Source organism: Adiantum capillus-veneris, chromosome 27 (genome assembly GCF_014529385.1).
Source record: "Adiantum capillus-veneris isolate H3 chromosome 27, ASM1452938v2, whole genome shotgun sequence".
Taxonomy (NCBI): domain Eukaryota; kingdom Viridiplantae; phylum Streptophyta; class Polypodiopsida; order Polypodiales; family Pteridaceae; genus Adiantum; species Adiantum capillus-veneris.
Window position 1 is genome coordinate 97,415,104 of NC_140957.1, and position 12,548 is coordinate 97,427,651.

Below are 12,548 nucleotides of genomic sequence, written 5' to 3' on the forward strand. Positions count from 1 at the left end.
GCACCCTTTATAGCTCTAGTAGTGTTTTTGTTTATTTAGTTTCTTTCTTTTTATCGACTCTTTGGTCTCATAGGTCATTTAGGCCTTTAGGAGACGTTAATATAAGATTACACAGACACGGAGATAGTTTACTGAGGAGATCTGGGGAGAGAGATCCCAGAGACAGATTACCGATTACTTCACACCAGACACTCGACATATGGAGGAACAACCACCATTGCAAAGCTCAGCTCATACTCGCACCAACGATACTCTCATTGACCAAGCATTGTAGCTAGGGAGATTGAGACGCCCACGTGAAGAGAGGCATCGACGAAGACTACACTATCTCAACATCGAGCGTACAACTGAGGATGGATTCATCACCTCTTATATTACCTCTTGTATTTGGCACCCATTGTATCAGGGTCACACACACCCCACACAGTTCCAGCTAGTAGCACTTCTAGATTCATTTTAGTACCCTATCATGTCCATTGTCTTGTCTCATAGGCCGACTTCAGCCTCTAATAGATGTGAACAAATTTTCATTCCTTCTTTCTTTCTCTAGCTATCTATCTAACTATACACTATGAATAGTCACATGGAATGGCCATTTTTTGGGTCCATGTTCCCAATTCCTTGTTCCTGCTCCAATCCCCATTCATGTGACAGTTGTATGTTGTCACAAGGGATGGCTGTTGATGCCTGTTCCCATTCCCCATCCTGTGTCCCAATTTTGCATTCTATGTGACTATGATTATGAAGCAGAAAACATGTACTCACACACCCTTTGTCCTAATCACCTCTTGAAGCAGAAAACATGCAAGACAACATAAGATATTAGCTCCCCTCCAATTCCCAATGCCATCAAAAAGAAAAATGGCATCAAATATCTGAAGGGACCCTTTAAATACTGGAATAAGAAGGCTGCTAAGAATACCTCATTCCTCAATCTGTCAATTGGTGTGTTACTTGCATCAAGCTCATGGGACTCTTGTATATTGGCATAATCTTGGGAGGTGTGATTTTTGGTTGAGAGTTCCTCGGACTCTATAAAATCACCATTTTCTTTACTTCGGAGGTTTTGTAAATCCAATGCATCAAACTTTTGGCTAGTCTCATGTAGTTGGCTCATAGGGAAGCTTGATGTCAATTTTCTTTGATGACAAAGAATGTCAAATGAAAGGACACTGCCCAAAGAATGCCCATACACAGAAACCTGCATTGATTAAGATCTTGATTCAGCTGACAGTGAAATGCATAACTACAATACATTTAATGACAGAACAAAAATAAAGGCGGAAAACAAAAATGAAGGTTTTACTAAGAATAAATGATGAGCCCATTAGGTGGACATACTTTCACTTCTGAGCCGTTCGGACAAACTCAAAGAGAATGTTCTGTCCACAAAAATTAGACCACTCTTGCCTGCTCTTAGGGTTCCCTCAGGCCAGTGATTGTTACATATCACAAACCATAAAACAACACCAGAGGAGAGGCAAATGCCATGCAGGCACATAAACACCCTCTCATGATCATGTCACTTTGTGATGGACACTTGAACCTTGCAGTGGCAAGCAGCAAGATCTACTTCCACACTCTAATGTCGTAGCAACACAAAGATGGAAACACATATCTAGACTACTGTTCCACCCTTTCAATGCGCAAGAATACCCCAACTATATACCTAGATACTTACATCTATAGGCTGAAAACGGATCCACATTAGCTAGAGCAGAATTAATCCTCCAGCATACAAACATAGTTTGTTGCAGGTTTTCCACCATTCACAAAATAAGCTATTAAAGGTGTGGTCGACAACACATAGTTCTCTCTTCTGGTGAACGCAAGGTCTTCCCAATCATCACTAAAAGGATATCTCATTGTGTTTACTCGAATGCACAAAAATGCAACAGTGTAAAGGAACAAGGAGTCACAATTGAAGTGGGATTTACAAGCCACAGTTGCATATTCCCATCTGGGCTACCCAGTTCTCAACCTTCAACTGCCAGATCTTTTCTGGAAAACTCCAATACATACTAGACAACTATGCAGAAATTAGTGCACCACTTCCACATCAAATACATCATCCGCTTATATTAGCCAATGTACCAAGGTTCTCTGTGCAGACATAGGTTCTAGAATCCATCAACACGGCTGTGGAGTGATCCTCTTCATGCTCAAGACCCACCTTTGGAATAAAATCCAAAGTCTGCAGCAGTATACCATCCATCAGTCCTAGTGAAAGCTATCAGAACATCCATGATTCTGGCCACCTACAGCATCTATCTAATTGATGGGCTATAATCGGCATCCACAAGAGTACGACAAGATAGGCCTTCAAAACGTCTTGTGCTAGGGCTCTCCTTTCCATGCATGAACCCAACACCTCTTAATCACCATGTATTTTGCTTAATTAAGGGTACTCTGGTCAGTATCAATGGCTCCATCGAATTCTGCCCATAAAGTTCAAGAATCAGTCTTTATTACTTTCTATTGCAAGCAGTCCAAAAGCACAACACGAGACAACATACCATGTTATGGACAAAAACACCTAAAAGCTTGCAAGCAAGTGATTCTCCAACACTCTGGCATCCCCTTGCTTAAGGCAATCAATCACGCAAGATACTTCCCTGTCCAGTGATGTGTTCAAGGAACCACATAGCCTCTCGCTATCCACTTCAAGCACCATTTGTGGGTCAAACTGGGCGATGCCACGTCATGCTATGGAAGAAAACCAATAAACTTGTCCTTAGTTTGTAAGATCTCTCATCTTACAACAGTTTTTGAATTTTCTAAATAAGAACACCCTTGTTCAACAGGAAAGCATACCGGTACATCTACTGCTGTTAAAAGCTGTTTTTCATGCCTTTTCTTGCTTTTTTCTGGCTCTCAAGAAAGCAAGCTGTTCTTTAATTCAAGCACGTCCAGAAAATTTGATTTAATTTAGGAATGGTTTCCCACAAAATCAATTAATTTCTAGGAAATACAAATTCCCCGGACAGAGTCCCGTTTCTTATCAAGCAGAAAATCAAGAGCAAGCTTACATGATGAAAAAAGAGATCAACCACCGGGCCAACTGCATACCCAGGATCAAGACGAGAATACTCTGGATTATTAAAACGGACTTGATGTGTAACCATACGGTCAAGTTGACTAAGGACAGCATTAGCAAGTCTTCAATCTCCACCTAACCAAGTTAAATTGAAGGTGACCCATTCTTGAACTAAAGCCAGACTAGCAATATACATTTGTGTTTCTTTTAGAGTTGGTAACATCTCTGGCTGACCCTGGCAGATCTACTAAGGCCCCACTATCTCCCAGGGGCTGATAAACTGATGATAGGGACTGCGCTGTTTTGTGGTCACTGGTTGTGCCCTGCCTGTGTGAGGTAGATTTCTCATTTTTGGCATGTTGCTGCCATTGTTTTCCTAGTACTGTTGGCAGCATCAAGGAATAGTTTGTTGCAAGATCAATGAATTTTTAGGAAATTAAAAGACCCCAGATGGAATCCTTCAAGAAAACATGCAAAAGCGGAAAGTCAAAAGCAAGTTTACATGATGAAAAAGGAAATAGGGGCTTGGTTTGTGACCATAAGGATACGTTGACTAAGGATAGAATTACCAAGCCTTCAATCTCCACATACCCAAATTTGCCCCATTCTTAAACTAAACCCAAACTAGCAATATAAATAGTGTCTTTGTTAAGAGTTTGTCACCTCTTTCGCCGATCTTGACGGAGTTACTAGTGCCTTAGTATCTCCCAGGGATTGATCATAAGAGTGAGGGCTGTTCTGTGGCTGTGTCCAGCCTATGTGAGGTAGGTTTAATCATTTTTGGCATGTTCCCACAGTTGTTTTGGCCACCCTGTAGTATGTACTGCTCCAATGTCATGGTAGGTGCCTCTTGGTGGTTCGACATCTAGGTGCCTCTTGGCTGTGTCCAGCCTATGTGAGGTAGGTTTAATCATTTTTGGCATGTTCCCACAGTTGTTTTGGCCACCCTGTAGTATGTACTGCTCCAATGTCATGGTAGGTGCCTCTTGGTGGTTCGACATCTAGGGCATTTTTCCATCGGCCTTGTGCCACTGGTTTCCACATGTGGTGCAGTTTTGTATTCTTGGGTCCTCCCCTCCCCTGTATAGGAAGAGAACCTGGCTGCCTGACCTCCTCAAAATACCTCATGACCCAAAAAAAATGGGGTAAATTGGGCAATCTTGTATTATATAGTTACCCATTACCAATGCTGAGCCAACATTTTGAGTCTCTCTCTCAGTGTCTCTAAGTCATTTGCTAGTGTTTTCTCTCTCCAGCATTTTTCCTCTCGCCTCCATAACCACCACCTGCAAAGAGAGACAAAACTGTGGCGGGACTTGTAGCCCACATTTATGGCATCGCTCTAGAAGGTTCCAACAAACTATGCAAAGCCTATGGAAAGATTAATGGCTTCAAGGCACTTATCTTCTTCGACCCAAGAGCCACCAAAAATCTCATCCATCCTGAATTCTTGAAATAGATGGATTTTGAGTACAATCAACTCGCTCAAGAACTTGAAGCCAAGCTAGCCACCGGGCAAACTCAAAAAATTGTACCTCTCATTGGTGCTCTCCCGGTCACCCTCCAAGGGTACCGTGGCAAAGCAATTTTTCACATCATGAAGTTAAGCAATTGTAATGCTCTTTTGAGCATGCCTTGGCACGACAAGAATGATCCGGCCATCAAGATTCGAAATCCCACCATCACTTTGCAGCAAAACGACAAGCCAATTGTCCTCACAGTTTGACTGACAGAAACAAACCCCAAATGATTTTCAAATTGAATTGTATTAAGATTCTTTGAAGTTTGTTTAACAATACTGCTTGAAAAATTGTTTGAAATAGAATTCGTTTTGAACTTGTTTTTGGTGCCGATTTGGGAATGCTTGGTTTTGATAGTCTTCTAAATATCTTCGGCTCAGGCTTTCCTGAGAGGAGTGTTCATGTTTGATGTGGAGCCTCTGAACAACGCATGCCGGTGGTCTAGGGAGCGTTTAGTTGTATTTGAAGCCTCCAAGCGACGCACACTGCATTATGGGGAGAGTTTGGTTGTATCAGTCCTCTGATCTCATGGCGCGAAACTTTTTTGGTTATTCGCGAGGGGAGTGAGGAGGTAATCATTGAGTACCTTTATGCCTAAGACCGTCTGTCTGGGAGGAGTGCTCAGCAGCGCTGTTTGTCTTTATGTCTTGTAACATGCATATGTAAGCATTTGTGTTGCCTCGTGATGTGTCAACCACTGAATATCCCTAATTGGGTGAGATTACCTGGGTATGTAACTTTAGTGCATGAAGACATCCCTCTAAAGATCAGTGCACTCTTGGTGTGATGGCTAATTTTACTATGCCAAAATATCAAGAGCTTCAATCAAGAATGAGAAAACTGCATGACCCTCAGATATTTTTTATCTAACTTGAGTTGTTTTGCAGATATAATTGCAAACGATTACTCTTCTTCCAAGCAAGGGGGCCACTAAAGACCCAAAGGGTTAGGACTCCGTGAGCCCAACCCTCGCCCACCCAGCAAATTTCAACGGAGGGGCCTAAACCCTAGCAAAAGCAGAAGAAGAAGGAGTTACCAACTTACACGTTCTTGTAGAGTAGCCCATTATTAGAATGGGTTCGGATTAAAAACCTTAACCCCCGACCAACTTACAGAAACCTCACCGAGGGGCTCAACTTAATGTAAAGCAAGTCACACACACTCTCTCTTCAAATTGCGTAAAAAGATTGATGGCGTGGTAGTTGTACGGAAATCCATGAATTGCGTTTGATGGCTGATGACATGGCAGCAACATACAAACAACCCTATGGGCGCTTGCTTTTGGACCAGATGCTTTTAGAGTTTCGACTTTTCATATAAACTGCTTTTGCACACACGAAGGGCCTTTAAATATGTAATGTGGGACTCACTCTCTGGCATTCTACCGCGTGGAGAAGCAGAGCAGAGCCACAAAGTTGTACCTTGTTGAAGCAATATAAAGAAATACCGAAAGGGGCAATTATACGGCTTGACGAGCTCGCTGCTCGCTGCTCGTCGCTGAATTGCACCCGCCCTCCCCCTCTCTCCCCCCCCCCCCCCGTGCGCTGCCGCCCTCCCTCCCTCCCTCCCTCCCTACCTGCAAGATAATCAACACCTGACCTAGCAGGTGTTCGATCTCCTTCAAGCTCGCCTTCTATCTGAGGTGGGAAAGATCATCAACGTTCAGCTCCTTGCGCGCGGCTACTAGCAGATCGAGTTTGAGACTCCTGAGATGTCGTCCAAAGAAGGCACACCTATGGTACGTGTTCTAGTTAAGAGGCACACCCTCCCATAGGTAGTTCAACTACCTCGCGTGAGTATTGGATGGTTCCACCAGAGCGTGGATTACTCTCGGCTCCCGAACCAATGTTTCATTTGTCCATGCAGGACTTGACCCTCAACACATACCCAGCCTACCAAGATTGGCCAGGCTCAGCAGGCAAAGACATAGGGTGCACAGGCGGTTCGGACACGTGCCTGGGCGGATGAGGGCTGGCAGGAGGTCCGTAGCCATCGTCGTCAAGGGTAGGCACGCCACCCTGGCACCCCTGGTGGTCGGCCCGCACCAGGCTAGCAACAGTGGGTTCCCATAGAGAACCGTTTTGACCCTCTACAACAAGATGAGCCGGTGGATGCCCCTTCCATCTCAGCTTCGCCATCGCCAGTACACACCCCCCGCCCCCCCAATTCTTCGCCTCCACCTTCACCTCCCATCCCCCCCCCCCCCTGCTAGCCCTTCCGAACCGTCTCATGGCCCCTCCCACTAGCCCTTCCGAACCGTCTCATGGACCCTCCCATGGTCCGCCGCCGGCCCAAGAGATAGGCCACACCTTAGCAGCCGGAGGTCTCTTCGTAGTGCATTTGCCACGAGCCGCTTGGCACAGGAGTAGACCAACCTCCGCCGGACCATGGGAGGGGCAAGACCTTAGCAGCCGGAGGTCTCTTTGTAGTGCATTTGCCATGAGCCGCTTGGGACAGGAGGAGTAGCCCAACCTGCGGACGCCCCTCTTGGCGCAAGCTTCGCCCTTTGCAACAATCGCTCGCGAGCCGGCCAGTTTTGAGATCCGTCGCCGCTGGGACTTCTTCAACTACGACTTTAAATATTTTCTCGGTGACTCTTCTCTTGACCTCAAGGCGGCTTGTTTCAGAGTGCATGTTCTGCTTCTGGCAGCCAGAGGTGCAGAGGCCCTGGACACACTGGTTGGTTTTTCTTTTGTGTTGTGTGGTAGGGAACAGACAGAATGGACTATGCAGACAATGATGGACTGGCTCCATGTTCCCGCTCTCGAGTTCTGTCACCACACGGAAAACTTGGGGGTGACAGACTTGATACAGACTCTGTGGCCGTTGGCCAAGTTCTTTGTGACACCACCTGATGCAGCAAGATGTAGATACATTGTGGTATACTTCTTTGCAGACACTCAAGTTCACCCTATTATGTATATGTTTATGAGGACTCTTGGACAAAGGAAGTAGCTCTAGGAACTGCATGCCTCACTTGGGTATGGGTCACACAGACACTTCAGACACGCCTATCTTGAGGTTGCTAACATGCGGATTACTCTGCGTCCAAGACTGCCTCAAAGATTGCGAAATTGGCTGTTGTGGCAGCATCGGTTTCTGTCACTGGCCCTATAAGGATTGTTTCATGGAATGTGCAGGGGCCCAGTTTTTATGTCAGAGACATCGAATTAGACAGGAGCTTCAAAGATGCCTTGTGGGTGGAGCGATAGATATGCTTATGCTCCAAGAGCACCATCTATGTAAGAGCCATATCAGGCAATGTGGACAGATCTTGCGTGGTTGTTATGAGACTTTATGATCAGCTGCTTTTGGGCCTAGTCGCATTCAGGGGGGTGTGTGTATGACAATTGCGGATTCATTACAGCAGGCCATTGTGAGGAGGGGCATCAGTGTGCGAGGCAGGGCTTAGTGGGTCACTATGCAAGTCCATGGTTGCCTTGTGGGTTTTTTGAACATCTATGCGTCCAACCATGCGAGTGCACGGGCTGAGTTTTGGTCACATCTGATGGAGTCCTTACCTCATGCAGAGCAGTGGTGCATTGGGGGGGATTTCAACATGCTTGAGGACCCTTCGGACAGGATTGGGGACAGCCATGCTACTGTGTGCTTCAATCTCTCAAAAGTTGTAAACTATGAAGGTCCCCACGTAAAAGGAACCCCGTTCTAAGGCAGGGTATGCAACAGTAATCCATCTCCGCAAATTGTCCAATGGACGTCTCTAGTAACAGCATAGTTGGAGAAAGATCCTTACATCATGCAAATACCAAAGAGTCGGCCAACCTAGTATTGAAGCCACCTTGGCTGGATCCATACTAACACCCCCTGTATAGATAATGTGTCCCAGAAAGTGTATCTCTGAAGGAAGAACTCACTTTTCAGGCCATTTATTACCATTTTGTGCTCCTTCTGCCTGAAATACTTTCAGCAAATGCTCTCTGTGTTCTGTCTAGGATCAGGAGAAAACAATGACGACATCAAAGAATGTTCCCACTTATCAAGTCTCTAAAGATTCAATCCACTATCTGTTGAACGTTGCAAAAGCATTAGTGAGTCCGAAAGGTATCACCAAATACTCTACAATCCAAGGACATCCTGAATGCGGTCTTGTATACATCTGCAAGAGTGAACTTGATCTGATGATAGCCACTTTCAAGATCGATTCTGCTAAAGCAAGTAGAACCCTGTAACCAATCAAATATACCATCGATCCTAGGTACTGGAAACCTATTCTTGATGTAGATCTAGTGAGATCCCTATAGGGTAATGTAACAAGGGAAAGGCACCACGTGCCGACGGAAAAGAATAGACTGAACACTTTTAGCACTTTAAATAACAATGAACTGAGAGAGAGAGAGAGAGAGAGAGAGAGAGAGAGAGAGAGAGAGAGAGAGAGAGAGAGAGAGAGAGTGAGTGCACGACACACAAGACGAGGAGTGGCGGAGTTCCACCCCGAGACATGACTGGCCCCAAACCTTGGTGCCCCTTTCGGTGAACTAAGTACAATGCTAGTACTCGAGCTATGCACCTGAGTGCTGGAGATTGAGCCCTCTGGACATATTTAAAGGCCCTTGGCCTATGAAAAGCAATTTACATTAAAAGCTTCAAACTCAAAATCATATGGCCCCAAAAGCACTAGCGCCCAAAAGGTGCCACGTCAACATACCCAACGTAAAACGCAGAATTCCGTACTTGTCACATCAGCACAATCAACGTGAATTACGGAAATCTGTCCGTACAACTTCCACGTCATCAGTTCGCCACGCAAGAGATTGTGAGAGTGTGTGTGTGTGTGTGTGTGCGCGCGCGCGCGCCGGTTCTGCTTTATTTTAATGCCTTTACGTCCCTTGGGCCCCATTGGACACGGTCTCATGAATTGGTAGGAACTCTTCTTTAAAAGTAGGAACTCAGCAAGAATTTGCAAGTGGGTAAAGCTTCTTCTCCTGCTTCTGATTCTTCACTTAGGGTTTGGGCCCCTTGGCCAGAGGTGGAGGTTGGCTCCTTTCTTCAGTGACTTGACACGTCAGCAGTTTGTGACATCCCCCCTTCTTGAAAGAAAGTAATCATCCGCGATTACAGCATATCTGCAAAACAACGCAAATTAGCTCAAAATTTTCCAAGGGTCATTCCCAGGGACAATCCAAGGAACAATCAGTTTTCTCATTCCGATTTGGAGCTCTTGATTCCGTGGGTCGTTGGTTTCCCATAAGAATCTCATCCAATAAGGAGTCTCATTCCATATTGGAGCTCTTGATATCCTGGGTCGTTGGTTTCCCAGAAGTATCTCATCCAGTAAGGAATATTCAGTGGTTGGCACATCACAATGCAGCACGAATGCTCACATATACATGTTACAAGATATAGAAACATAAATCCGCCGATGAACACTCCCCTCGTAAATGACCATCAAGGTCCAGGCCATGAGCTGTTCAACGACTCCCTCATCACTCCTCCCACATAACCTAAAAAGGTCCAGGCCGAAAGATATAGAGCCCCCAAGATTGTAGACTGCGTCGTTTGGAGGTTCAAGCATACAACGAATTGCTCCCTAGACATCCCCTCTGTGTCATTCCGAGGTTCAGACAATACCAAAACAACATTTCTCACTTCTCCACCCGGGAGTAAAATCACCAAATATTGAAACCAATATAAAGACAAGAGTCAAACAATTCAAATCGGCACAAAGATAAGTTCAAAACAGATAGCTTCCACTTCAAACATATTCCAAACAGGATCACCAAACAAGTTCTCAAATAGAACTCAAACTTAAAAAGAAATCTCGACATCAGTCGAGCTCGAAAAGACGACTGGCTTTCCATCCTGAAACCCTACACCAAGATTAGGATTAGATTTCTTTCACAAGGTCATAGCCGACTGCAACATGGTCCATAAACTCTTGAATAGTCGAGACAATCCTCAACAGATAATGTTCTTGCGGCAGTGATGGTAGCCCCAAGATATACCAATCACACTGGACCTCCAAGGTTATCATCTCGAGAAGAGATACTTGTTGAGAGATGTCGCGAAAATTCAAGTTTTAATCTGCTAGGCTTTCTGTGGCAAGCCTTTCAAAATACCCTACTCAGCCAGAAGTTGCAATCCGGGTGAAGATGTCTGAAGGCATGTAACTTTGGGTAAAAATTTTCTTGAAAGCTTGCCAAGTCTTTGGAGTGTGCGGCTTGGTAGCTATGAACATCCACCACCTACATGGCACTGCCTCTAAGAGAAAATCTAGCTTCTAGTGCTCTCTTTTCCCTATTTTTTCCATTTATCAGGTCGGGGGGGGGGGGGGGGGGTGGTGGACAGCTGGCCGACCGGGATATGTATGGGTATATGGTATATAGGTGTGGGCAGGGCACCATGAGTTGGTATGTGTGCAGAGTTCGTATATGCAGCCGCCCTCATTGGGCAGCCCTAGGAGAAGTATGGCGAGTAGGGGGGGCAGCATCTCTAGCGTTTTTGCTAGCTGCTCCCGTCCCTAGTGTTTTTCTCCATGGTGAGCAGGGCGGCACCGTCAACCGGACCGAAAAGATGCCGAGTGGACAAGAGGAACCGAACCCTGTAGATGGCTACCAACTTAAAGAACTTATGAGCAACACTGGACTGAGAGAGAGAGAGTGTGCACGACACACGAGACGGGGAGTGGCGGAGTTCCACCCCAAGAGAGCACTGGCCTCAAACCTTGGCACTCGCACTCTGCACCGTCACCTGGAAGAGTGCCAGAGCCCTTTGCACATATTCGAAGGCCCTTGGCCTATGAAAAGCAGTTTGCATCAAAAGCTTCAAACTCAAAATCATCTGGCCCCAAAACCACTAGCGCCCAAAAGCTGCCAGTGCATTTTGTGGAAATCCGTACAAGTGTCACGTCAGCACAGTGCGGAATTCCGTACTTGTTGCCATGTCAACACAGCCAACAGAATTGCGGAAATTTGTCCCTACAACTGCCACGTCATACATAACATCCACAAAACGTTATAATTTTTGTAGTTCGATTAGGACCATACGTCTTCGTACATGTACTTGTTACAAGCTTGGACACTCCAAGCAAGAAATCAATAGCAACACACGAACAAAAACTTCAAAATTGTCTAGCTTCAATAGAGAGAAAGGGTCGACACGCACGGCGGAGTTTCGGGCCCAGATGCACTCGCCCCAAAGACTAGCGCCCCTTTCGGTATTTCTTTATTATTGATCACAACAAGGGACAACTCCCGAGTGTCCTCTGCTCTCAGACTCTGCCAGATGCCCTGCAAAGTGAGGCCCCGGGGGATCTTATAAACAATACAAGGAATGCCCAAAAGCAGAGCCCCAAAAGCATCACGTTCAAAAGCATTGAACCCCAAAAGCTAGCGCAAGTCGTGGAATTCCATACAGCCTGCCACGCGGCACAGCCCGCGCAAAACACGGAAAATCCGTACAACCTACCACGTTAGTATCCGTACGATCTGCCACGTTAGCATGCTAGCACGATTTACCGAAGTCTCTCCCAAAGTTCAACCTTTTGGTCTTTAGGGTTTTAAGCCCCACGGTCGGTGCTCGTAAGTTCTTCAAGTTTGTTGGTTTAGTTTCTCGTCCACTCAGCCATTTCTCTTCCAATTGGTCATGCCACATCATCACTTTGTGGCATCCCCCCTCTCTTGAAAGAATTGTAACCGCCCTCGATTACGCTTGCAAAACCGACATAAGCCAGAAGCTAGTTCAATAGACACCGACTCTGAGGACTGACGCACTAGACAACACATATCCATCATCGTAACGTATTTAATAATCACATCCAGATCTCACTGATCTTTAACAGATGTCGGGATTGACTAAATCTTGTTACTATCATATCTTTTCATTTCACGTTTCAATCAAGCAAACCATGCCCATGACCATCCCCACAAGACATTACATCCACATAGCATGCAGTTCACAAATCACACACTTAGTTCACACTGAACACTTGTGTTTCAATCATTCAATCTATTTCTAGCCATCTCGTCCTTCCA

General features: G+C 45.6%; 1 protein-coding gene across 3 annotated transcripts in view; it reads right to left on the reverse strand.

Moving 5' to 3' along the window:
- The window catches only part of SGR2 (shoot gravitropism 2 (SGR2)), a 181,435-nt gene that overhangs the window by 24,118 nt on the left and 144,769 nt on the right, over positions 1-12,548 (reverse strand). For all 3 annotated transcript variants that reach the window (XM_086502623.1, XM_086502622.1, XM_086502621.1), the window contains one exon: positions 923-1,201. In XM_086502623.1, coding sequence (XP_086358749.1) covers positions 923-1,201 — 279 coding nt within the window. The remainder of the gene's footprint in view (positions 1-922; positions 1,202-12,548) is intronic.